The 27841-nt window shown below is 36.8% G+C and overlaps 1 protein-coding gene across 12 annotated transcripts in view; it reads right to left on the bottom strand.

The window, feature by feature from the left end:
* Positions 1-2837: 2837 nt before the first annotated feature.
* The window catches only part of ZDHHC2 (zinc finger DHHC-type palmitoyltransferase 2), a 35898-nt gene continuing 10894 nt past the window's right edge, over positions 2838-27841 (bottom strand). For 6 of the 12 annotated variants that reach the window (XM_064418057.1, XM_064418054.1, XM_064418051.1 and 3 more), the window contains 13 exons: positions 27801-27827; positions 26568-26632; positions 24567-24661; positions 21601-21721; positions 20605-20674; positions 19000-19032; positions 14112-14232; positions 13216-13348; positions 11203-11329; positions 10945-11037; positions 9826-9935; positions 9292-9369; positions 2838-6629 (listed from right to left, as the gene is read on the bottom strand). In XM_064418057.1, coding sequence (XP_064274127.1) covers positions 9329-9369; positions 9826-9935; positions 10945-11037; positions 11203-11329; positions 13216-13348; positions 14112-14232; positions 19000-19032; positions 20605-20674; positions 21601-21721; positions 24567-24661; positions 26568-26632; positions 27801-27827 — 1036 coding nt within the window. In that variant the 3' untranslated portion in view covers positions 2838-6629; positions 9292-9328. The remainder of the gene's footprint in view (positions 6630-9291; positions 9370-9825; positions 9936-10944; positions 11038-11202; positions 11330-13215; positions 13349-14111; positions 14233-18999; positions 19033-20604; positions 20675-21600; positions 21722-24566; positions 24662-26567; positions 26633-27800; positions 27828-27841) is intronic. The other 6 variants (XM_064418055.1, XM_064418062.1, XM_064418061.1 and 3 more) reach the window with 2 other exon arrangements.

The following is a 27841-nucleotide window of genomic DNA, read 5'->3' on the forward strand; positions in this document are numbered from 1 at the left end:
GGAACACAGTATTTAAGGCTTTTTCCCACATGAATTTCCTGATGACCTATAAACTCTTGAAATCCAAGAAATTTCTCTTACCTTATCTGACTGGTTCCTCCATGCTCAAGAATGCATCATTCCCTTACTTTGAAAATCCAAGAAAATTAGCAGGAAGCTTGCATTCATGAACAAGGTGCTTCTGATTCAGCTCAAAACACGGAAAGGTGGAAGCAGGACACGTGACATTGTCTGGAATAAGGAAGACTTCTCCTTGGTGGAGGAAGATCAGATTAGGAATGTAAAAACAAACTGGACATAAAAAAGTTCTGTTTTAAACTCCCAATTGGTTTTTCAACCTTGAATTAACTAATAACTCACTTAAACAAGATGCACTGAAAGAAAACACTCCTATACTGAACCAGATTTTAGACCTTTGCTGGTAGTTTAATAATCACATGTCAATGGATTTAGGGTGGTCTGGATCCATTGCAGTTTATTGACCTGTAAAATAATTAAGCAAAATTTTAAATAAAACAGACTTCTCAAGGTTTTTATTTTATGCCACCATGTCAATGATGACAAAGAAAGCCAAAAGCCTCCAGTAGAATTGTGGGTATTTGTCTAACTACTTTAAATTGTTGAGTTTGAACAAAATCTCACAAAGAATAAATCCTGATTTTTACATAGAGTAAAATCAGTTATCTCTGTGTACTTTCCTGCTCATACCACAAAGTTATTTTCCTGGTATATCTTATGTTTAGTGCACCTTGATTGGTTCATGGCAGATTGTTTTATTTCCTTCTTCCATGAGGGTGCTTATTTGCTATCGATTTCCCTCTTGCACTACCTCACACAGGTAGTGAAATGAGGATGGTTCTGCATTATTTTAGCAGTCTTGGGTTGGGAATAAATCTGCACATTCATGCCAGCTGTGAAGATCTGATTTCTGCAGAGGCTGGTGTTGTCCTTCTTCTGCCAGCACAGATGAGAAATTAGTTCCCGCCTCTGTTGGACAATTGTCTTGTCCAAGAGTGCTCTTTCCTGTGCTCCTAAGACACTTGCCTCAGTTAACTGTGTTGGATAATGTGAGGGAGAACTGGAGAAAGGGGAAGGGAAGTCTTTTCCCTTCTCTGTGTACCAGGTAGAAGTTGGCAGCAGATGAACTTTTTAAGGTGTGTTAAATGTGCTTTATTTTTTGTCGGACAGCGAAGCAAAGCTGAGGTGGCATTGGCAATACCCTTTCTTTACTTCTCATCATATAATAACTGAGCTTGGCAAGCTCCCTGTTTCCTTCATTCTTGTCCCTCTGCATGCTCGTGGGAGTAGGTGCAGTATCTATGATAGTGTTTTATATGAAGCTGCTGATTTTTACTATTGTATCTATTTGAAATACTGGCCAGTTAAATCTCTCGATGTGATGGATAAAATAACTGGAAGTAAGTTCCTGTTGTTCAGGCTGTAACAGTGTGTGTTGTCTATTTTTGCCTTTATAACAGGAGCTCTTTCTTAAGTGAACTAAGAATTATTCTATTTTCAGATTAAAAAAAAAAAGAAAGTGACTTCATAAAGTGATGACTGTCAGGAAGTGCTGGGTCTGTTCCAGTTATGCCAATCAGTTAAACTGTGAGCATGCAGAGGGGGAAGAGAGGGGAGATGGCTCATGGCACATCTTCCAACTGCTGCACTCAAAACTATTGGGACCATCTGCTTGAGATTAAAGTGATGTAGGATGAAGGATGTGATCAATGCCTCAAATACTGGATTTCAGAATGACTGAGTTACTGTATTTCAGTGATGAGTGACAACTTGGAGAAATGAAGGAATTGCCTATCTAGAATCAACTTTAGTAGGGAGAATAATAAAGACCTTAAGTAGTGATTGTACATTTCACATTTAACACTTTCAGTCTGGACTTCTAGGGAAGGGAAAGAGAAGAGAGAAAAAAAGATGATACAAAATTGAAAGAAGGAACAATTGAAAAACTGCTGAGGGAACATGGCAAGGCTTTCCTTAGGTTATGTCAGATGTCACTTGCTCAAAGTTTCATCCCAGAGGCTGCTGCTTTTCCCATCCTACTACAAGGTCACTGATAAGGAGGTGATAGATGGAAGTGAAGTAGCAATAGAGACATCCCATCACCCCCACTGCATAGCAGCACATTCTTTTTTTTTAATCTTGTTTTGGATGAGAATGTTTGTGTATGGTTCAATACCAATATTTTTGGAAGGGTTTTAAAAACAGGATGAGCTTGGACCATATACTGTACATTATGTCTGAAGAGGTAAAAGCTGCTTTCATCTTTATGTAACTGTTCCTGCAGTTTTAGAGGTCCCTGAGCAGACAGTCTCACTCCTCTCTGCACAGGAGGTAGATCCAGCACTTTCCTAAGGAAGACTGTTAGGAAAGAGGGGAAAGTCAGGTAACTTTGAAGAATCTGGCCTGGCAGGGAATGGAGAACCCTCATGAAGCAAAGCTGCATTGTGGTGACACTGTTGGGTGACAATCCTGGTTAGCAGCTATCTTGTACTTTTTCACTTCTATAAAGTGTAGGGGGTTTAAGACAACCCCACCTCCCCTCCCCCCACTGCCCTTTTATGGGGAACAAAATTCCACCTTTTTGACCATCAACAGTACTCAAAAAGGAGGACAGCTCTGTCTGCTCTGCCAGCATAAAGGCATAGAGTGTTTTCACCCATGAGAGATGATAAAAGAACTGGTTCCCTCTCAACCTGTTCCAGTGTCAGTGCATTGTGAGGTGAACCCTGGAGAAGGGAAATACACTGATAAAAGTCTGAGATTCCTGGTGAAGGGAATCAGTAAAACTGGTAGTATTGTGTCAATGACTACTACGTACATGGCATGCTGGACAGGAAGCATTTATTTATGTGAGCAATACATTAACATGTGGCAAAGTTATACACTAAATTTATGTAGAAATATATTTCCCCCCACCCCTCCACACACCAGTCAACCGAACCAGGGGAAGAACTCTCAGTTGATTAAAAAATTAATTGAAGAAAACAGATAGGAAGTGTTTCAGTAGTTTTCTTTTGTGCATTCTTCAAAGGGTAAGGAATCATCAAATAAAATAATAAATACAGAGAATAGCAACATACCTTTCCTTACATAGTCAGATGTTTATTTTAAGGGAAATTAGGTTTCAGTCCAAATGATGAAAAACAGCTACAGCATTCCACACACTGAAACTCCTTTCTGGAGTGTCCCTCACAAGAGATACTCAAGAAGCATCTGTATTTCATACTGCGCAATGTGCTCTAAGATGATTCTGATTGAGCAGAGACCAGATAACCCCAATGGTGGCCCCTTCCAACCTCTGCTACTCTGTGATTTTGTGTTTCATTAATTACCTTCCCAGCCATAGTCTGCTAAAGAACTTTCAGTCTGTAACCTGAACTGGACAGAGTTTTTTCTCTCAAGTTAAAGAATTAAAGTGCATAACAGCAGCTCTGTCTTAACTGCTCACAAAGATTGTGTTCCATTTTCCTAACAAAAATAGTTCTCTGTGAAGACTTTGAGTACTCCATCACCAGTACATCTACTGATACAGAATATGTGTGGACTACTTCTGGTGCAGATGTTTTGGATTTGTTCTAACCTACAAATAAAAGACATTTTTTACACATGTAGGGAGCTATGGTTCATATGACTGTTTACATATATACAAAATAAATTTAACTCTGTTGTCATTTGGGACTCAGGCCCATCTGAGGAGTCTGCAGAACTCATCCAGTTTCCACTAAAGCTTGAAACGCAGTCCTCCCTCTAGACAAATATCAGGGATATTTTCTTTTTAGCAAAAAAGTAGATTAGTAACTGTACAGTAGGTAAAAAGCACTCCTTAAAAAAAATACAGAAATTACACAAAAGGCTGTAGTAAAGTGCCTAGCAAGAATATAAAGGACAGGAGAATCAGTGTATGCAGACAAACAACATTGCATCCTTGCTACCCTGACTTCTTCACAAATTCTCCTGCATGCATTGTAACACTGACAATGGTCAGTATGTCAAAAAGAGAATTTTCACTTTGTTATAGAAAGTATTAGAGAGTTTAAAGCCAAGAGTACAGTCATATAATCAGAAATTATACTTTGGAGCATGATTAACTTGATTTTGTCCATACTCTACACAGTGAGAACTGCCAGGAACCCTCAAAGCCTGCTGACAGTGCTCTTCACGGAGACACAGATCATGCCCATCCAGAGAGCAGATGTAGCTACAGACCCTGGCTCAGCTCTGCTCAATGTTTACATCTTTGCTACCATCCTTCCTTTCCCTTTCTTCTCCCTCCATCAGTGTCTGTTTCCCATGCCTCCATCAGTTTTCTGTGAGGGGGACAGTCTCTGGCTGCAACAAAACTGCAGAATATTAAGGGCTATTGTGCTTTCCAAGTGTGACTTCTGAGACATGGAGAAGCCAGGCATTTCTTGATCCCTTATCCCTGTCCTTTCTCTACATTGATTCCCCAGCCTTACTCAGAGATCTCAGAGCCCTGGACACACAGAAACCGACATTAGAGAGATCCATTTCCATGATGTGTTTTGCTGGGGAGGAAATCTTTTGTCTTTACATAAAAATATGGTGCAAGACACACTGAAGCTGAATTTGAACTTTCTACTTAGTATTTTTTAATGCATGCTCCATGACAAACCACCCTGTGACTAACTGCATAAAAAACAAGACTCTACAGATAGAGAACCTGAAGTGTTAAAAAATATATTTTCCCTCTCCCCCTTATCCCTTGACAAGTTCGCCTTTAAACAAACACGAATATGAGGTAAGCTGACAGAACAACACCGAATAAAGAGCTGCAAAAAATCTTTTGGTAACTAGATCTTTGCAGGCATAATGTAAACTGTATGCTACCTTCATGCTAGTTTAAAAAAGGTGTTCTGTATCAAGGGATTCACACTCTGGCACTTCTGGCAATAAACAGATGTTTTCAGGCTGGTAAAATTTTTAGATTTAAAAGAAAAAAATAAAAGAAATACATTTTCCCTCACTAGAGAAAAAAAAAATTGCCACATTTTGCTACACCAGCTATCACTTAAGTTGCAAACCCAAGAAAGACAAATTTTGAAGTTACCTGCTGGTAGAAGAGTTAATGATAGTATATTTTGCTTTCAGAATTACATCACTTAGTTCTGCTGCCAGTTTCCTAAACAAGTGACTGGCATCTTTACACTGTGAACCAACCTACTAAGTAATTCAGGTTTGATAATAGAAGTACTTAACTGTTTCAACCAAACTCAGCACAGTCTGAGGTTTTCACCTTTCTTTTTTGACTTCTCTTTTTATCTAGCCCCCTAGAAAGTATAATTAAGTTCCTCCTAAAGTTGTTTTCAGAAGAGAAATTTGCATTTAAATGTAAACAGTGATACCTTAAATGTAGTGTATACAAAAGGCACAAGACAATTAGAGTTGTGTTGCTGAAACTTCCTTGACTTTGAAAGCCAAAAATGCATCTTTTATTCTGGTCAGTAAACTCTGATCCTAAAAAAGCTGCTAGCTCCTATCTTCATTGAATGGGATTTCCTATGTGCAGCAGCTTGGCTTTTTGGTATTGCAATCAAAAGTCCATTATCCTGTAAATGCAAATATCACAAGTAATACCAGTAAGTCACCTTGACTGCACATGGTATTAAGTTATGCAGTAAGAAAGGCAGTGTCTTGAAGAAAAAGTGAAAAAAGAAATCTGAGACAAATATTAATATGAAATAGGAGCTTGAAAGACAGAGGCCCTCAGTAACTAACACAGGTTAGTAAAAAGCCTTTTGGATCAAAGTTCAGGGCCAACATTTGCTTCCCAAAGGGGTAAGAGCTCCAAATGGGACAATGAAATCCCATTTCATAGGACTGTTCTGTGAAGCTTCCATCAAAATCCCCAGCTGGCCAGTTTCATTTATGTATTACCCCCCTGAACACAGGCTTTTCATCACATCACTGAGCAGTGGCCCACTGTAGCATTCAGTTACCCAAAGGATTGTTTTCTCTCTCAGCAACTTTTCCAACTACCTGTACTGCAGACCTTTGGGAAAACAAAGCTTTTACAATAATATTTTCAAAAAAAATGTTCTAAAACCAGTCAGACACTTCACTTAGGTTTTCTTCAAAAATTGCTTATCAAGGGCTCAAAAGAAAATACAGTCCACCAAGCCACTAAACTATTCCTAATCAACACTGGCTGTTCTCCCAATTCATAAAGCCAGTAGTGCAAAAATTTGATTTTAAAGTCAACTACTTACAACAATTTGAATTAAAAGGTGAATTTTCAAAACCAAGCCAAGAACATGAACTGATAGTAAGGAGTTCACATTTTTCTTGTGCTGAATATCAAAGTAAAACCAGCCATCGAATTTTTACAATAGTAAACATAGACTTTTTTACCACTTTCTAGTACTCAATCATCCTTCACCATTCAAACCCAGTAATTTTAAGTTGAAACATCCTTTATATGGTTCAGAAGTAGTATGTTTAGTTTTGTGTTTCAAGCAGTGACATGGAGACAGCAAATCATCTGTCAGTTTGTTTTCTGAGCACATCCATAGAGGAGCAGACAGGAGCAGCTGGCCAACAGGGCTGATACTTGGAAGAATGCATCTTCCTTCCAACAACAGCTTGTTCTTAAACTGGAACAGAATATTAATCACAAAACACATTATTACAATCTAAGAATACTTAAAAATTATGTTGTTGCACCAAGTCTCATCAACTTGAAGGGGAAAGTGACTAACAGAATAAAAATCCCACCCTGAAGAGGAACCTGATAAAGACTATTCACAGGTATGTTATTAATCTACTTCAGGATGACGGTGATAAGTACTGACTACACAGCAAGCAGGCCACCAGTTTATAAAATGACACGAGCTATTTTTAATTCCAGATACCAACATAATTAAAAAAATAATTCTCTATTACATTAGCGTAAACTACATCTGGCACTTTCAGTAATCAGTCCTCTGGTGAAATATGAGGGATTATAGGATACAGGATATTGAACAGATCCTTCAGTGGGACAGAAATTCTAATTCTAATACATTGGCAGGGGCTGCTGGCTCTATTTTTCATATTTGAGATGGAATTACTTGGTTTTGTTTTGGTGACTTCAGCACCTCTATTAAAAGTATTCATTCAATCCCTAGGAATATAATTACTATATTGACAATAATGTAATGAAGTTACATGTGAAGTAGCTAAAATAACTTTTTATATGCAGGCTCTTATTCCAGCAACTGTATGTGACATATATGTAGACAGTAATCTATCTTTTTTGTTACTACTCCAGAAAGTTTGAACTGCCACATAGAAATATCTCAGAGCTAAAGGTACAACCAATCTGGTGCTTATGCTCATACCACAGAATTAGTAGTTCTTACTACCCTTCTGAAAGTGCATGAATCCAAGTGAGACAAAACCAACTTCCAGGAGCCCCTTTATGTGACTTTAGACTTGCTCTTTGGAACATAACCTCCTCTGAAAGTAGTCTCTCTTTAAAAAGCCATGTTCCAAAATGGATGCCTCCAAAAAGAAAAAAAACAACACCAAACAAAACCCCCAAACCCCACAGAGTGAAGTAATCTGACTGAAAACACAACTCTCAGACCCTGTCTTCTTAAAAGAAGAAAATAATTTAAAGAGAGCACAAGATGTTTATCAAGCTAAACGGATGGGAAAATCCACCCACTTTTAACATCTTTAGAACAGTCACAGACTATGTTTGATATTCAGAGTAATATGAATGACAAAGTTCCAATAAAATGTACACACTCTTCAAAGAAGGCAGTAAAGTAACTGAAGGTAAGTAATTTAGTCTTTTCCAGAAGCTGTTGTTTTGTTGAAAGACCTGATGGATTAAACAGTGCAGAAATGCAATATTTTACATTTTGAACAAAGGGTTAGAAATGAGGGGTTTATATTCTATTAAAATATCATACACAGAACAGTGAAAATTGCAGACACTGTCTGAGTTTCCTTCACTCATCTCTTTAACTCTGTTCATCTGACACCCACATTTTCAACACCTCTAACACTTTACATCATCATCAAGTTTGCAGATGTACCTATATCTGGAACGCTGTCTTCATCACTGAACACAAAACCAGAATGTCAGGGCCAGGAGGTTTTTAAATTTCCCTCATGAACCAAACTGAACTTTCGGGAACTTTTTGGTACCAGCTATGGGCCCATCTGTTGGTATCTGCACACCTACTAGTTTTATAATCTGCCTTGACAGTGCAATGCCATTCCTAATGGGTCTAGTAACAATCACTGCAGTTCCCTGATGACTTTCCATGCCTTTCATTTCTTCCATGAGGGACCATGGACAACCTCAGAGCCATGACAGCATGTCCAAGAGTCATACCACACATAAATGAAGGACGTGCACTTGATACGCATTTTCAGGATGACTGAAAATGTACTTCCAACACCAGGGAAGAAATGACCTTGCTGGAACAACTCCTCCATACCAATTATTTGGTATACAAAAATTCTTAGGATTGGAGTCAAACTTTTTATACAGTTTTAAATAAAAAATTATTTCATTCCCTAAGTTTTGGCGGATCAAGTACTAAAGTGAATGTGATATGGTGTTCATTCTCCACAACCCAGGGTAAATGTCAGCTCCTGTTATGTACCTAACAGAATTTATTAGCTGCTTCTTAAACCTGCTTTCTAAGAAGTCTGTGTTGCAAGATATTAATGCAAGAAATCAAGAAAATATCAGCTGTTTTCTGACAACAGGTGATTAAATCCTCAGGAAGTCATATGGACACCTTTTTTCTTCAGTAGGCAGCATGTTTTTACTATTAAATAGGATGCAGCTCAGTACCTGGCTCAGAGCAAGACACTGATAGCTTATATAGTAGACTAAATTCTTTTTACTTCATCTTTTGATAGACTTTTACCTGTTTTAGCAGGCAAAGCTATGACCTTTGCATTCAGTGTTAAGAACCAGCCTAATTTTCAAACTTAGCGTTACAAATATTGGCTGAACAGCTTGAATACTCACAATTTTCAGTATCTTTCTAAATAAAGGCAACAATAATATTATATTGGACTATTACCTAAAAAGCAATGAGTATTAAGATCAAACTAATTTGCAAACATGACACATCAAGAAATAGGAGGTTTAGTTTAAAACTGTGAATTCATGTGCTACTACACATGGTAAAAAATTAATTGAAGAAAAGAAAACACATATGAAGTATTTTAGTAATTTTTCTTTTGTGCATTCTTCAAATGGTAAGGAATCATCAAATAAAAGAATAAATACAGAGAATATTAACATACCTTTCCTTACATATGCAGATGCTTTTTTTAAGGGAAATTAGGTTTCATTTTCCATGGTTAATGCAGGATTGCTCATACCTAAAAAGACAAAAAAATAGTATTCCCACAGGAAAAGGTCTCATTTAATGATTGCATTATTTCAGCAAATAATACAACCATGAATTAACAATCATTTTAATGACATTACTCTATTACCAAGTCAAATCCTGTCCCGTGTCTATTATACAGCTTTTCACTAGCTGAAAATAGGTGTCATCTCTTTTATAAGAAATTTGTTGTCAAAGGTGCTATCGGACCTAGCTTAAAAAATAATTAGCACGTACTGGTATCAGTGTTCTGATATCCCTTGGTCAGGCTTAAAGGGCAAGGCACAGCAGCTTGACACATGGAACTTGCTACAAGCATGTATTTTGAAAAAGCTTCATGAATTTTGGTTCACAAATATAAACCATGTGACCGTGGTCATTGTTACAATATATCCTCCAAAACTAGTTTATACAACCCAAATCATTGCAGCATAAGTCAGCTCCTTACCAACTTTGCCCTTGTCAGCCTTTGCAGCAGTTTCTGGCCAAGATGGTGCATCTGTAAGTAGGTGGCTCTGGGAATCACGCAACGGCTTTGCAGGAAACAGATGGTTCTCACTGTAGCACCAATAAAAAGAACATTAGTGAACTGCAGTAATTTTTCATCATCTTACCACACATTACAAACAGTTTGTCATACGCAGTATTTTCCTCATCTTACCTTGCTTCTTGTCTGATGAATCACTACTTTTTTATCATTATATACATTACACTGTGGTTGTCACAAGTGCAAGCACAATCTAAAAAGCACAGGGATTTTTAATTTGACAGCTATTTTATATTAATACATGTACTTCAGCCCCAAATGCACTCTAACCTATATTCTTCTTCACTACAACAAAACTGACAGGATAAGTAGTGGAGAGAACATCTCCAAAATCTCTTTCCTAACGTAAGCTACAGAATGCTGGGGTAAGATAAAACATCAGTAAACAGCAAGATGAAATGTCATATATTTCTTTGATGAATAAAAGATTGTCAGTATGATTTCATTATAATTTCTTAGCCTCATATTCAGTACACTTATCAAATATTTCAAAAAAGATGAAATATGAACTTATTCAAAGGAGAACATGCATACTTTTCACACTTTAAAGAAGTCATGTCCATTAAGGATAAGAATTAATAAAACATGTTCTATTATCGGCAGAAACAACACTTAATATTCAGCTTCCTGTGCTTTGGACCAAGTGTCATTAGGGATGATTCCCTCATATGGAGCAGCTTTCAGCAGACAAGAAAAAGCAGGTATCCCCAAAAGCCATGCAAGGCAATGGATTTGTATCACAGGCAGTGTGACTAACCATCTCATATGTATGCATAAAGAGTACTGCTGATATTGATTGTTAGGCAGGTGTGAAAAATTCAGGTCCTGGGATGTCACTGAACAGAGAGAGAGCACATTAGGGGAAAAACCCACCCTGCCTCATTTCCATACATTTAAATAGAAATCTGAGGACAACCTTCATCTGCTTACCACTTTTAAGTATATTATACATCCTTTTGTTTATGTGTGCACAGTTAAAAAAAAGATCAACTATATGAAATGGGTAACAAAACAGATTACCTTTTGGATGTTGAATTAAGTACACCAGGTGTAGTAGCTTGCTCAGGATCCTGATTAACAAGGCAAGTTGGGAAGGAGCAACCATCCCCTAAACTGAAAAATTCAGAATTAATGTCATACGTACAAAAAACTCTCAACTTTGAATAAGTTTTTTTTATTTATTACTGTGTATTATTTCAAAAAACTAACCATCCCCCAAACACTCTGCATGCTGATTATTCAACAGTTTAAACAAATTAAGCATTAGGAACAGCATACCTTGAAAACACAGGCAGCAACCAGTATTTCTTCTCGTCACCAAACACCTGCCTTAGGTTTTTGCTGAAGCCCAGGCTAAAACCATTTTTATCTGTTCTGTGACGAAATATGGGCGCTCTGAATACCTCTTAAAAGAAAAAGATTAATTAGACCTCTTTGCAGGTTACTCTCCCACTAGTACTTAGGCAACTGCTTTGCCATTCACTCAAGAGGAAAGGCTGTACTGTCCAAATGACTGAGAGAAAGAGAGCAAGAGCAGCCAAAGTCAGTGAGTGCTACACAGGCACTGTGTGTGTGGAGCATGTCCAGTGGCCGAGGAAGGGTGGAACTCTCTTTCACCTTCTTCCCTCATCAAGGCAAGGAAGCATGAGGAACTCAGTTTTTAAGAAGGCATGATATGTTTATATAAAGATTTCAGTCTGTGATTATACCACAGACAGCGTTCAAGAAAGAAATACCTAAACAAAGGTTTTCTTACTTTTTCTTACAGAGTAAGTAATGGAAAAGAAGAAAAAGTTAACCTACTCTAGCAGTAAGACTAGCTTTACACACACACTGAGGTATGAAAATACTGTGTGTTTTTACCACTGCATAAAGAAACGTCTTTGCTCATAGACCCAGATTATTCCCCCTGGCTATCCAACCTAAATTTCTGGAGAAGAGAGCTAAATATAGCTTCAAGTGTTGCAAAGTGCCTGAAGCAGAAAATTCATTCACTTTTCACCAAGTGACTGATGGCCATTTAATTCCCTTAATTGGCTATACATAGCAGGCAAGCTCTGTCCTGATGTCCTGGCAGTACAGCTCCCACAAACCATGTCAGAACCATGCTGAGACTGTCCTTCTGCAGTCAAACTTCAGCCAAGAACTGCTGGAAATGACCTTCCACATGCAGTGTGCATTAATTACAATGGGGTTTAAAGAAGGGGGAAGGGAAAATGGGGGCATCCTTTCAGATGTCCATATTAAGCTAGGAAAATAACTCCCAGGATGATTTAAGCATGGTCACACTTAAAGCTATCAGGGCTTCATTACCAAATTACTGTGTTTTTAAGGCTTCGCATATTGAGCAATTTCCCAAAAATGGGAAGAAGACCCAGATCTTTTTGAGCAACTTAAGTATGCAGGAAACATGTATGGGATTCCATTTGTTTTGAAAACACAAAATATTGAATTACGAGTGTAATGCATTATGATTACCTCTGAACAAATTTTTTGCACTGTAATTGTAAGATCACTTTAGAAACAGAACACTAATTTATTTCCATTCAAATAAGCATCTTTAATAAAACTTTTCTCTACTTATACCTAGGTAGAAATTAATACTAGTAAAAAATTGTTTAAAGTCAATGATTTGTTAGAATACTGAAGAAACTCAAAAATCCTAGAGGAAATCTTGAAGGAAACAAGCTTTCTTCCATTGATACAATACCTATTTTCAAAGTTTTCCATTAATCATCAAAATCATCATTAACAAATCCAAAACCAGGAAAAAACAGGTCAATTCACTGACCTACTTTAAATCAGCTTACGTCAACAGGAAAGCATTTAGAGACTTAGAAATTTTGATGACAATAGTGCAAATTGGCATTATTACAGTCCAGCATGCAGTAGAGAACAGGCACTGAAGTCTTCTGGACTTTATTTATTACGTTTTGTGATCAGACACATGTGCATTCAAACATTACATGTGAGAGCATGCAGTAGTCCATCTAACATTTATTAGGAATTTATCTTGATTTTATTTAATTTTTTTTCGTTTATTCCATTTCTGTTAACAAACTGTGGGTGGAAAGCAGTGAGAGGAAGAATGCTGAATTTATTAATAACTTGGCCCTTTTGGGCAAGAGAAAGAGTCAAAATTTCCAGGGAACAGAAGAACTTGGGAGTCTTCTAACCAAGATGCAAGGAACCGGTGTAGAATTTCGCACTTCCTCCACTACTCCTGTGCATATAAGATACATTTATCATTTACTTTTTGCTGTCAAACAGAGAAGCATTAAATCTACTTACCTAATGTAGATTTATTCTTGCTGACAAGCCAACAGTGATACCCAAAGAGAGAAGACAAGCTGACAGAAAACATAGCTGCAGCAAAGAATAAAAACATGATGTGGAACTTGGCTTGAGTATCAGGAAGGCCATTCTGAAAATTTTAAAAAAAGCCATTAGAATTGAGGAAATAGCTATTTTATTTGATTATTAATAATCCCCTATTCAGCCAAATCAAATTCAGCACACAGAAAAATACACCACACAACAAGAATATCAATAAATGGATTATATACCTTCTATGTACAGACAGCCATGCAATTAGGTTGGTGACTGCATCTAAGTTAAAGAAACAGGCTCTTTCTTGGGAAACTGTAAATACTGAGAGCAAGAATCTGAAATTTAGACCTGAACTTTGAAGTGTCTTTTAGAGAAGAATAATTTGAAAAAATGAAGGCTATGATTGCATATATAGGCTATACTTTTGTACATGGCATTAGGAGATACTAGCTTACAATGCAATGCCTTGGAATCACAGAATGCCTGGGCTGGGATGGGACCTTAACAATCATTTAGTTCCCAACGCCCCACCATGGACAGGGGCACTTTCAGCTAGACCAGGTTCCTCAAAGCCCCCTCTAACCTGGCCTGGAACACTTCCAGTAATGGGGAATTGATAACTTCTCTGGGCAACCTGTTCCAGTGCCTCACCACCCTCACAGTAAAGAATTTGTCTGTAATACCTAATCAATATCTGCCCTCTTTCAGCTTAAAGCCATTTCTCCTTGCCCTATCACTACACGTCCTTGTAAAAATGTCTGTCTTTAGCTTTTTTTTAGGTCCCTTTAGAATCTTAGATTGCTTGCACAGTAGTAACTTCACACACTTGAAGACAGTATGTAGATCAGAGTACTTACTGTCCAAAACTTGATAAAGTACTGCAAATCTGTTGCAGCGATGAAAAGGCAATACAGTAGCGAGTAAGCCAAGAAGAGAAGAAAAAATTTGTAATTGGAGAATCCTACACAGTTGTTCACCCTGATAAAAACAAACAAACACGTAAGAATGAAACATCGTGAAAGTTTTCTTTGCTTTCATCCAGTTTATATGAAACTTATTTACTCTAACAACATTTATACCAGCATGTAAACCAAGTTTTACTTCCTATCTCTGCTGCCTGAAGCTACTGGAATGGATTTAGCTTCAATTTGCAAATCAGTGTAGTAACCCAAATCAAAACACCACCACCACCACAAAAAAGCCCAAACAACTTTACCAGATAACACTGCTTTCAACAGCTTATTGAAATTAAATTTTCACTAATGGTATGAAACTTTTTCTCAGCACATCTGATGTAAATGTGCCTGCAGTTAGCTATTTTTTTTTTAGTTTGCAGGTAAGTATCCATGTTATACCATTAGGCACGCTGCATGTCAACAGGGGCAGTAACAAGCCAGGAACTGAAACTTAACTGAATTTTCTGAGAATAAAAGCAGTCTCATTTAATCCAAATCCTCCTTCATTAATCATACTATATGCTTAAAACTTTTCATAACATAAAACTTCTTAGTAAGATTCTCAAATGTAAGAACATTCATAGGAGATTCCTAAAAATATTTATATTTACATAAAATGAGAGAAATGCTACTCTGGAATAGAAAACTTTCCATACCAGTGACAACATGACAGGGAATAAGACATTAGAAACACATCTAAATGTTAAAATAAATCTCATTTTATTATTTTCACTTATGGGCTTTAAGATCACCTGCCTCCCATTTGCAAAGATTTTTATACATGATAATGAGCAACTAGTATACACTATGATGTGAGGGTGCATTTAGTACCCTAGCAGCTTCCCATTAGAGACAACATACTAAGTATTAGGAATTTTAGAGGTCTATTAAACACATAATGATATTACACCCACCAAATGAAAAAGTATTGGAGCATTCCCCATGAGCAGTTTATTGGTAAACTGCTTCCTCTTTTATTTGGTTGTATTGAGAAGCTAATCAAAATTATCTTTGCACTAACCTTGACAGAACTCTTCATATGAGTTTCAAAAAAACCTAACTGATACTGTCAATTCAACTGGCTGTCAAAATTATCAGCCAATTAAGAGAAGACTACACCCATAAAGATACTTGTGTATTGACGAATAATTCTTAAGGAAAAAAAAAAAAAGAATGTGTGGCGAGGCTCCACTTTAGCTTCCAGAAGTGCAGGACAAGTTACCACAATTGTTCTCTTCTTTAGGGAGATAGTGATGCTAATGGCAGAAGGCATGCTAGTCAGACAAGGGTAAAATCTTCAAATAGCAAAGAACTTTTCACTGTACCTTACTATTACCCATTCTCAGGGTGGGTAGTGAGTTGGGTCAGTTTGTTCTATGTTTTGTTTAGACAAGACGTAACATCTTGGCTAAATATTAAATTGTGCATTTTCATTTAAACATGCAGCGATACCTAAGCATTCATATTAACTACGGCTAAGCACAACAGATTGCTCTAATTAAAGAAAAAGAAGATATATTTTTAAGTTCATCATTATTCTTACCGAAAACTAAACATGAAATTCTCCACAGTGAAGTGGGCTTTTTCATTAAATACGTAAAAGTAAGCAATTTAGGTTCAAGTCTTCTATGATAATCCTACTTTCCTTTCAGGATACTTATTTTAGAACAGTTATTACTTAAGGCACTGTTTGATGTGAGAAAAAAAATATCAAGTGAAATGTTATTCCCCAAAGATGAAATTTCTTGTATCAAAGACAGATTTCTTTGTAACTGTTGTTTTGCACAATGGCATGCGGCACACGTGTCAAAATAAATTTGCATAAATTATTATACTCCCTTCAAATTTGACAAGGCCCCAGACTGCAGAGGTCTTACTGGAAAAGAATCTCCTTCATCAGAACACTGAAGAGAAGTAAACACCAAGGTTTTGTAATTGTACTGTTTGAGCATGTAGCATCAAATCTCAAACCTCAAGAATGGTGGTTAGATTGGAAACCTAACATTTCTGAGAAAGAGTAAAACTGATAAATATACCAACAACCAGCTAAATAATGGTATGTTATTGCAGTGAAACATTCATACAGTCAGAACAGTCCAGAATAACAATTTGGATTACAGCTAACATGTTAAACACTAAATTTTCAAGTACAAAAAGAATATATATCATTCCTGTCTGATGGTTTAGTTTACTGAAAATGCCAGGCAAAGAAATCATTTATAAGGTACTGAAGGTGATGCAACTCAGTTAACAAAAAACATCACAGAATCCAGGACGTGCTAACTATTTGGATCACTCAAAAGATAAAGGAGAGATGTTTTGAATTATTCCTAAGGTATTCCTAAATGCACCTTGTTAGCACTAGGAGTGTTATATACAAACAGTATTTTTGGTGATGCCTCAAACCATTGGATTCCCACCAGCAGGTCCATCTGTATATAATGAGTAGCAGCAGCACTAGAAATGCCCAATGCATCACTTAAACCTTTCAGAGTAGTTAGTGGGCACTTAGCATTAAATATTTCTGTTTATCACAGTGCTTTCATTAGTGCAGGAGTGACAGCCAAAATAAAGCCTCCTAGAGAGCAAAGACAGCTGACTTGGGGCTAGGACACGACAACCTCTCATTACCTCTGCCTTCCAAGAGCTTCATCTTACTTTCCATAGATTATTTTTACCCATCCTCTCTCCAGAAATCCTTTTCCTGGCAGATTAAATTAGAGAAACAGCTCTCATTGCTGTTTCCCTGCTCTCCCTAAGCATCACGTGAGTTCTTTCCCCCTTCCTTCCCATCCAACTTGTTCCCACCAAAAAAATCACAACATGAACAGCAAAGCAGAACCTAATGATGTTCAGAGAGGCTGAAGCCCATCCATTATACTGAACTGCACCCTTACTTTTGTTGGCAAGATAGTCATCTATTTCCCTAAGAACCTTTGAACTTGGGTCTTTACAGGAGACTATAAAGCTTGATCAGCAACTCTGCAGTATTTCAAAACTCTTCCATCTCTTTCACATAGTTCTTTTTTTCAGGGTGAGCAAGGAACTGTGAACATCTGCTCAAATTAGGAAAAAACACAAAATACCTCTTTTTTAATGCATTTCTGTTAGATGGAGTACAAAATGAACACCTCTCCATCAAGAAGCATTACATATCTTTCAATTACCTTCTCTATTAGTATTTTTATTTTTTGCACCCATCCCTTATTAGATTAAAACCAATGAGCAGTGTAAATACTCTCTCAAACTGGATATGTTTATGTCGTTAAATTAAGAAGAGTGCAAACATATATGGTATGCTAATGCTACTGAGAGGAAAACAAGAGTTTTTCTAGAAGTTTCTGCTCTAGTGAAATAACACTTCACTGTCCCTTTACACAAAACCTAAGTACTGTTTATAATCTGTTATTTGATACAATGGATTTTTAGTCTGAAATTTAAGCTTACATGAAGGACATTTTCATGTAAATGTCTTAAGACATAAAAGCACAAAATAATCCCAAAGAGACCACAGAGCTTATAAGAAGTGTTTATAATACTGAATAATAATAGTCATATTGAGACTCTTCACTGATATTTTGTCAGAAATAGCCTGGCAACTGTTTACTGTTTTTCTTGGAGTTTTCAACAAGGCCGCTATTAAAAACCTGAAAAAAGGAAACTGTCTTTTTTGTTCTAAGAAATTTGTTCCACATTCAATGGTTTTACCTGTTTACTTTGTTGTGATCTTGTTTGTTGTTGTTTGTGGTTTTTTTTTTTAAGAAGCACACTACTATTACTGAACATCCTCAATTTTCACATGCTGATTATCCCTACAGCAAAAATACTCTACCCTCTACTGCTAACTATTTCTTTCAATTGTATCTACCATGTAGATGCAAAATAAGATGAGATGCTTAAAATCAAATTACATTATGGCAGATGCTATAGTCAGGACCAAGAGAAATAGGGGAACCTCAGCACCCCTTCCTGCCCCAGGACAGAGCCTCCTCTGTCCTAGAATGTGATATAAGAAAGTGTCAAAAACTGCTTAGAACCATCTACCATTCAGTTTGTCCAGCAAAGGGGATTCTTCTTTTCTGATCATTTTATATGGTGAAGAGCTGCCATGTACTACTCAATCCTCTAAACTTGGACCTTACTAAGCAATTATCTTTAATTATTTTTGTGAGATACACCTGCCAAACTGACATAAAACTAATTATACATCCTGTCTATCCACTGGTTCCAAGGGCTGCTAAGAAAAGACAGGAGAACAAAACCACTGTGTGGGCTGAGATGGCAGTGGGGAGAAAGAATGAAAGAAAACAAAGAACCCATAAAACTGAAAGTGCTAACCTGCTGTTTCCAGCAAGCCCACTCCAGCTGTCCTGGGAGCTTTGGTAAAAGGAACTAGGCACAGCCTTGCCCTTTAGTTTCAAACCTAGGGTAGCACTTCACCTGTCATTGTAACTAAAGCACGGTAATATCCAAACTTGATGAAGAAAAGATGCAATTCTTAAAATAAGTTCTCACTGATCAGAAGTCTACTTCATCCTTACTTGTAAAAACATAAAGAAATACCTCACTTAAAGGTCCAAGAAAAATAATTTTTGAACTTCTTTCTGTATATGACAACTAGGAAAAGAAGACACTCAGTAAATAACTCCAACAGGTCTGCAAGACCAGTAACCTCACATATGCATCTAACTCTAGGAGTGCTGAAGCATCATCATCATCATGGCAGGCCCCACAAAAATGTATTTTACCAAATCAGAACATAAGAAAAGAAAACCAGTAGTACACTCACCAAGGGCAGTGATGATCCATTTTCAAAATGCATCTTTAAAAAGCCCCAGCAGAATTCCAAGCATCGCCAAAAGAAAAAAAAAAAAAAGTCAGAAGCAAAGTTACATGCCAGATTTAAATTATTTACATACAGATTAAGTATTATCCACATTTACTATATGTTATGTAACCTGTTTAATAAATACATCTATTTAAATTCACATAATACAGTTTACCTACAAGGGAACAGCAGAAATGGCAGATAAGCCAAACTGGAAACATTTGATATGTCAAGAATTTATGATTTAAGAAAATGCAATCTACAGGATCTGGTCAACTTTAGCATTTGGTCTTCAATCAAGGATTTTCAACTGTTGTTTATTTACTGGTAGAGCCTTAGAAACTGGGCTAATTCAATTATTATGTAGTGATACAGCTAAATATATTTCCAAGAACATGGTCTGTTTTCATAGATATATACATCTTTTATGCAAATAGAAAAGGTTTTTAAGAGATTACCTTGTACAAAAAAATCCCAAACACTTTTGCAATTAATCACTCTCAATAAAATGTTCACAAGAAAATCAGATATGATTGAAATGAGAAAATTTTGATAAGGATAAAATAAAGGTATTCTACAAAATGTTTTAATTAATTGCATTCTGCAAATTTCACTCACATTTTGTGGATAACAAGTCACCTTTTTCCTTCACTAGAAACACACATGACTATGTTCCTATCTTACACTGCAACCACCATTCCATAGAACACAACCAAGATGCTCTTCCTGCCTCAACTCTGCCTCTCTTTCAGTGCCTCTGCTGCTGTCCTGGACAAAGCAATGTCTTCTCCACCTCACAATCCTGTTGTAGCCTTTGATCAGCTGAAGAGTATTTGGAACAGCCTTAAGGCTAAGAATAAACCTCCCTTGGAAGAAATGTCTTCTCTCAAAGTTAAAAATACAAAGCACTGGGGGGCCAGAGTGAAGAAGCACAGAGACATCCAAGCTCACTGCAGAAGGATCAGAGAGAACAGCCAAAAGAAAGATTAAATTAGAAAGCAATCAGACTTCTGGAAAGTATGGATATGAACTTCCTTTTGTGTGAGACAAACATAAATTTAATTTTATGGCTTTAGTTAGAAGTGGGAAAATGCTTGGCTGTTTCTTTCTCTAAAAAGTAAACTGCAAGTTATCCAGTAAAAAATAGGGTATTAAGTGTATTACCTCAGGTATGATGTGACATCATGATTAGATTGAGATGGGTAGTGATGCTTATTCAGATTCTAACAAAAGAAGTACATTTTTAAAATAATCTATTTTTGGTTACATTTTTAAGGAAAATTCTTTATTAATATTTATAATTTTTAACCATTATGTAAAGAATATATAAGACCATGTAATCCATGTTGGCATCGAGGGAGTCATGAAATGAATTAGACTAAGCTACAGACTTCCTTAGAAATAAGTAAATGAAAACTAAAGATAATAGAGGAAAATCTAAGGGGGGAAATGTGTATCTGCCAAAATATGAAGCCTGAAAAGTCTACTAATAAAAAATAAAAGCTTCTGTGCTAACAAAGAAAAATTGATTAATTCAGAAAATCACTTATTTAAGGATATTCTTACTTGTCGCATACTGAACAGTGATGGCAACGATCTGGTTTTACAAGATGGCATCTGTCACAGTATCTGATTGCTAAAGAAAAAAGTTCCAAGATTAGATTTCAAAGTACACTTACACATTTTGATTTCTGAATTCTGTGCAAAAGTAAATACTATCAGCCAGCCCAGAAGAACCCGCAGGAAAGCCTTTCAGCATGATCAGAAGCAGCTGAAAATACCGAAGCACTCTTGCAATGCTGAATCTATCAGACTGAACCCAAAAAGCTCCCTTTTTGTCATCTCTGCTAATCATGCTAATCTATTTTTTTTTTTTCTCGCAAGCCTTATAGGTCTGCAAAACAACCAACCAACAAAACCCACAAAACCCTCACTAGACTGGAAAAATGTTAAAGACTGTTCAACAATATAGCTATTTTAAGCTATTATTCCAACAGCTTTAATTTATTATGTGAGATTATCTCTTGGATTTGCTTAGCTAGCCAGCATTCAAAAACTGACAATTTGAGTAGGGTTAGATTCACTCTTAGTTTGGAAGATCTTTTGTTCTTGCAACGGAATGACCAACAAGTAAAACAGTAATAGTTTCTTACTGTGATCTATCTAGCTATAGATGACATGCAGACAGCGATTCTGTTTTTATTATTATTTTTAACCTATGATAAAAGAAATTTACACAGTTAATGAATGCTACAGCCTCTTCTCCAACTTGTTAGTAGCAGAAGCTATTTGTTAATATCAAATTGAAAACAAAAGCAAGGCATTGTCAATCCACTTTAAAATCCTAAAATGTATGCTGTGATTTACTTCCCAACAATCTTAATACACTGAATAAATGTTGCTGCACAAAGCTAAATTAAAGTTCAGGAACCACTCTGTAATTTTATGAAATATGGAAAACACCTCTTCCCTTCAATCCAAACCCTTGAAAACTCTTTTTAAATTAATTTAAGTAGTACATCAAGACACCTGCCTTTGTTAGTCTCCTGAACACCTATTTACCTCCAGACATTGTCCGTGTATAGATAGGAAGATCCTTGGCTGCTCGTCTTAAGACTTCTTGCTGGGATTCACCTCTAGGTTCCCTCTCTAGGGACTCCTTGTCTGAATATGACAGATGAAACTGGAATAATTTTTAAAATCAAAGAAATATTAGAAAATTCCAAGTTACATATTAACTGTAGATGTGTAAAGAGGAATAAATATTCATTATATAAAGATGGATTAGCAACATGTACAGGGTATTACAGCAAATAACCTGGTGTTCCCACAACAGCTAACTCATTTTATGGCAGCTGAAGACAAAATTAAAAACGCTTCTGATTTGGTACTGATGCCATGCTGAATGCTTCCAGAAGTACTAAGCAACATTCTTCAAGAGAAAGATCAAGAGCTTATCATTCCTCTAAAAGGTCAGTCAATTTACTTCTGTAATGCCAAATATTAACTAGTGAATATAATCTAGGGATGTCAGTGTTTAACTGAAGGAAAATACACAGCTAGTAATAGCAGAAAAACAGCTTTATTTCCCTTTTATTCTTTGTCACTGCTATTCTCTTCATGCAGGTGTTAGGATGTGTTTTTACTTTAGGGACTGGCTGAGAGAAGGAAGAGATGGGTCCTGTATGGTAAAATAAGCATATCTTGAATATCTTCTGAATAAAATGGCAGCTTCTGTCACTGCCCAAAACAATAACAAACATGGCTCTAGCACGTGCTGAAAAGGTAAAAATTATTGAAAGAGATGCTTAGTATACATGAAATACTACAAATTTCTTGAACTCCAAAGTCCTCTGCAACACAGCAACATAGCCAGCTTTGTTACTGTAGCTTCTAGAAACAGGCAGAAGTCTTTGGTATCTTTATCAGAGAAAGAGGATAGAAAATCATCTTTGAAAAGAAGTCCACATTTGGCAGGAAGAGCTGTCTCTATCTTGTGCCAGAAACAGAAGCCCTCTGCACAGCACTTATGTTTACAGGAAAGCTAGTCATTACAATAATATTGATTTTTCTTTCCTCAAAAAAAGTGATGCATGCAAAAATAAGAAAGCAGGCAGAAACATGCAGTTAGGAGCCTATTCTCACTTCCATAGAGAAGGCACCACTCTACCCTTCCTAACAAAGCCTACAGACTTCCAGGTGAAGCTGGATATTCACTGTTTAACTTGAGTTTCTCAGGTCAACATTTTTTTCCCCTTGCAAGAACACTCTTACCAACATCTGAGTTGATTTATATTGGGATACATAAGATTTCTCACTACAGAAACTTAGTTTAGAATACTTTTTTTCAAATGCTTATTTGATGTAAACAGAGCAAGTGTTCCATCTGTTTTTTATTGCTCCTCAGAGTAGTCCTACATCTAAAACCTTTGTGCCTGGGTGCTAATTTTCACTCCCATCTTCATGCAGTGCTTGTATAAAGCTGGTATGCACAAGTAAAGAGCAGCACACACTACAGCAAAATCCATCAAAACCTACTTTACATGTAAAAGTTTGAAATAAAAGAAAGCTGCATGGTTTGCACCAGCTGCAGTATTCATGAAAACAAAATGCAAAAGCTTGTTTTTCAGTCTTCAAATGAGTATTTGCTAACTCAGTTCACTTGAAAATACATCTTTTTCTATTTGCAGACTTCATCCTATAAAACAGAAGCCAATCAGTAACATAACATTACAAAATACCCTAATTAAATTTTTAAAATACTGCTCTAGTAGGATAGGAAAAAGATGTGGAACAAGGATGTCACTTACTGCCAGCAACACTGTGCAAATTCAAAGAACATAGGAACACCACACATTGCTTTCTATTACTCAACTACGATGCTTTTCCTACCCCATTTGAAATTCTCCAGCAGCATTGTCTCATGGATTTGGAATTGTACTATAATCAGCAGGATTTGTCAAAATGCTTTCATGGCATCAGCCCAATGATCTGAAAACCCTTCTAATTAGCAGTACAGTCACCATATACATGCATACATTTTGCTATGTAATTTCCAAATTTTAATTTATTTTGTTCCTACCCACCCGGGCCATAGCAAAGACTGCAGTGTGAACCCCAGTAAAGATGGCAATTAGTTTGAATTATCTACTTGCTTTCCCAATTACATATCCTAGTACTGAATGAAAACTGTTTGGAAAGGAACCTCCACACAACAGACAATAGAAATCACAAGCTATTCATTTTAGGCTGACCCGGTGCATAGAGCAGCTAGAGCTGAGTCCATGCCAAAGTAAGTGTTTGCTTTGCAGGTATTTCCAACTACAGGGCAGCCATAGCATGATTCCTCCTGACCTCACAGATTGTGTTACACAGCACCCACCGAGGACTCAGGGGTTTCTGTACAAAGACAGAATGGAAGGGGCCAAAAAGTTGTGCTAGCTGTAAAAAGCTGCATGGGCAGAACTTCCACTGGGGCCACTGATGAAGAACCTTCCCATACCTCTTTTTTCATGTGGCTGTTCTTTACTAGCTCCCCTCCTGCTCAGCCAGCTGTGGCTTCCCACCATCGGCTAACTAATGTGCACTCCCACCACAATCCAAATGCTCCTTCATACCAAAACAGATGGGGAAGAGGTTTTAGTTCAGAGGACAACAGACAGATGCTGACAAGAAATGTAAGTCTTAAAATACAGGGAAATAAATTTTTGCCCATGTAAAACTCTGATATTCCCAAGGCAAAGATTCAGGCTGCTAGTTCAAATAACTCATATTTTTCAAGTGGATAGGATTTTTTTCTACCATAAATATATCTTTTTAAAAATCTATTAAAAAAATTAGAGAAATTGTTACTTTTTTTTGGTCTTGGTCATTACACTGATTGCAATCTGACTTCTATTAAGAAGCTGTAACTGCCATTTGTGTTTTCCTACAGAGTGTAAAACTGCATGAGATCAGAGACCAAGTTGTTCAAACACTACAAAATCAGACATTTGGCTAGGCTATTTCATAAACAAAAGTCATCTTACTTCTTTTGAAGGATTCATTGGTAGCGTAAAGATTGTTTTCCAATATGACCAGACGAACAGCATGAAAAATATGTGGTAAGCAACCAGGCACACAACTAAAATCAGAAGGGAACAGAATTAATACAAACAGACCAGTGATACTGTAGTACTTACAAATAGTGCCTGTAGGCATCACAGATAGTTCTCTAACAGATGTAAATACACAGGCTCTGGAAAAGCTTTGCCACAGAAATACTGCACTGCAACTCTACATAAGACAAATGCAAACTGTGTGGGGAAGGTCATGATACAGTCTACATAGATTACAGAAGTTTGAGGAAAATGGTTAATAGCCTATTAAAGCCCATCATTAATTAGCAAGCAGTCTCCCTTACACATTTGTTAAACCCTAATTAACTGATGCATCTCTGCCTTTTGGCTTTATAGATCTTGTAGGGATACTGCTAGCCATGCAAACCCCCACTCTGCCTCCCCCCAGCCCCCAAAGGACGTAAGGGGACAATGACAAGTGTGAGGGAAGTCTGGGGGTGAATACGCACAAGATACCTGAGCAGTAACCATATCCAGTTAATTTGTTTTCCTAGATTTTAGGAGGAATGACAGTTGGGTGGTTTTTAAAACCTACAGGTCCTTTAAATTCAAGCGTTCATTCACTACTTAATATTCTTCACAGCCAGTCAGCATTTATTCTTATTTTTTTAATAGATGAGAATCAACATTTACCATGCTGAGTTTTTAAACGAGAATACAGAAGGTAACAGTGACTTTTCCAAAGAGTCTGCCATAGGTTGATGGGTACTCCCACTTAAAAGTTCTCACCCTAGTAAGCAATTCACTACAGTAAATAGCAAATTGTAAAATCACATCCCCTGCTTAACTTGCTCTAATGACAAGAAATGAGTATTCTTCCACAAATTCATATCCTCAAAAAGCATCACAATGGGAAACCTGTGCACTTTCACTCCAGGATCTGAAGTACAGCCCTTGTATGGTCAGCTCATGGAGTCTTTTTATATGCCATATTATTCAGGGCTAGAGAATTCTTTATAACACATGCATGATGGTGCATATAAATGCAGGAATAGTTCTCTGGTATGTTCTTACTTTTTGCAACTTTGCCTTAAAAGTAACACTGAATAAATATTTTTTGTGTTGATGTTTGTATATTGAAATAGCAGGAACATTGCAAATATTTACTCTTATTCACTAAGCTGTTAAAAATAATAAACAAAAGCTAATAGAATCTGAGGAGTGACTCTGTACAAAACTTTTGGGATGACAAGGCAAAGAGCCATATGCCATGTCTATAAACTGAAAGAAAAATCTTATCAGCATAAATAAGTGATAGAACTGGACTCGAGACAAAGCACAATATGCTTGTGCTCACTAAATGACCATCTTGTTATTGCATAAGCATCTGGACAGGAACAGTCCCCACTTTTATCAGAACATTTCTATCAACTCTAAAAAAAACCCCGATTTTTTTTGTTGAGAAAAAACTCAAACAAAATCAGTAATTTTTTTAAGCAACAGTATATTCATGGCATATAATGAGAGCAAAGTAGGACAAGTTACCTCAGTTCTGTGCATGATGCATTTACTGATCTGCATTAAGCTTTTTATTGTTGCAAAAAAACTCCTCAGTAACTGACTGACAAGAAAATTGTTCACATATTAAAAAAAAACACCCAAAAAAAAACCCAAACAAAAAACAAACAAACAAACAACAACAACAACAAAAAAAAACAACCAAAAAAACCCCCAAAAAAGGCACCTAATGCCTAAAGACATTATCAAAGGTTTTCTCTTTGAAGTCTGAACAAGACTTGAGCTCATCTTGTTTGATCTTGAACCTCAGCTCCCCAGCCTTGCCCCAGTGCTGACTGGTCACTCCTCCCAGGTTACCACCCACCAGTTTCCCTGCCCTGTGATGGAGACCCTGGGCTACCCAGCTGCTCCACCAGGCCTGTGGCTGCTGAGAGCCCAAGAACTTCATCTCACCTGAGGCAGGTAAAGAAGAGCTGTCTGCTCCTCCCTGGCAGAAACTTTCATATTTTACACGTTTTCTTGAAAAAAAAAACAAACCAAAACCAATACACCAACCAACCAAAAAAACCCCAACTCAACCAAAAAAAAAATCCCAACCCAAATGGTGCATCCTTTGCTTGAAGGCAACCAATTTACAGCTAGCTAGCACAGCTAGAGTTTCTGGAAATTGGAGGCAACCTGTAGTACAGCTGACCACATTTGCCCAGTTTTCACTCCTGAAAAATCTTAGGGCAGAAGTATAGCCAGAATAAGTATCTTCTGACTGGCTGAAGCCCAAGGCCTTGAGTAAAAATAAGGAAATTTAATGTTCCCCAACACATTTTGCTGATAATTCTAATGTGTTTTGTGAGCAATGCCCATCAACTCACTTTTTTCCCCTCCCACAGAGTACAGAGCAGAAAGAAACTGCAATTCAAAGCCTGCCCTTTGGATAACACTATTAATAACTAGTAGAAGATAACACTTCTACACTCATATAGGGAATGAGATCACTGAACTGAAAAAAAAAGTTTTTCAAGCAAATGTTTCTTAATTGACAAACATGTTTTCTAAGCCAGAGAGTTGCCAATGACTTAATAAAATCTGCTGAAATTACACAAACAAAATAAAAAAGCTCTTCCTCCAAAAGCTCTGCAGCCCTACACTTTACACTTCCATGTTGTGCTGTAGAATTAAAATAGCATCTGGAAAAAACAATCTAAACATGCAACAGCCTCAGGGAAGGAACTGTAGTGACTGCAAACTAGGCGTTTTTATATATATTCTAAGAAGGCTACATATCTGAAGGATTCTATTTCTTTACAAAAGTTAAAAAGAAAATGCAGAAAAAAATCAACTCCCATTTAAGTATGTTGCAACTGCACAAATAAACTGCTCATTTCTAGAAATCCTGATTTTACAAGAGCTTTCCATATTATGAATAAATCTTTAAAAACCAGAATGTAAGGATTGTTTTAGTTGACATATCACACAGCCAGTGAGGAGAGTAAAAAAATTCTAATTTTTCTCTTCTCTATTTTCAATGGCTATGGCAAGTCAGGAACATCAAGATATTAAAAGGTGCTGAGGAACAAAAAAAGTACAAATCTATTCTTTTTCGTTAGTCTGTTTCTCAATTCTACTAGTCAACTACTGTTCTACTCTGATATATGAATTACACCAATAAACAGCTAATAAAAATCTTACCTTTTTCTCCAATATTTGTCATTGTCACTGAAAAAAAGAAA

Source organism: Passer domesticus, chromosome 4 (genome assembly GCF_036417665.1).
Source record: "Passer domesticus isolate bPasDom1 chromosome 4, bPasDom1.hap1, whole genome shotgun sequence".
NCBI lineage: Eukaryota > Metazoa > Chordata > Aves > Passeriformes > Passeridae > Passer > Passer domesticus.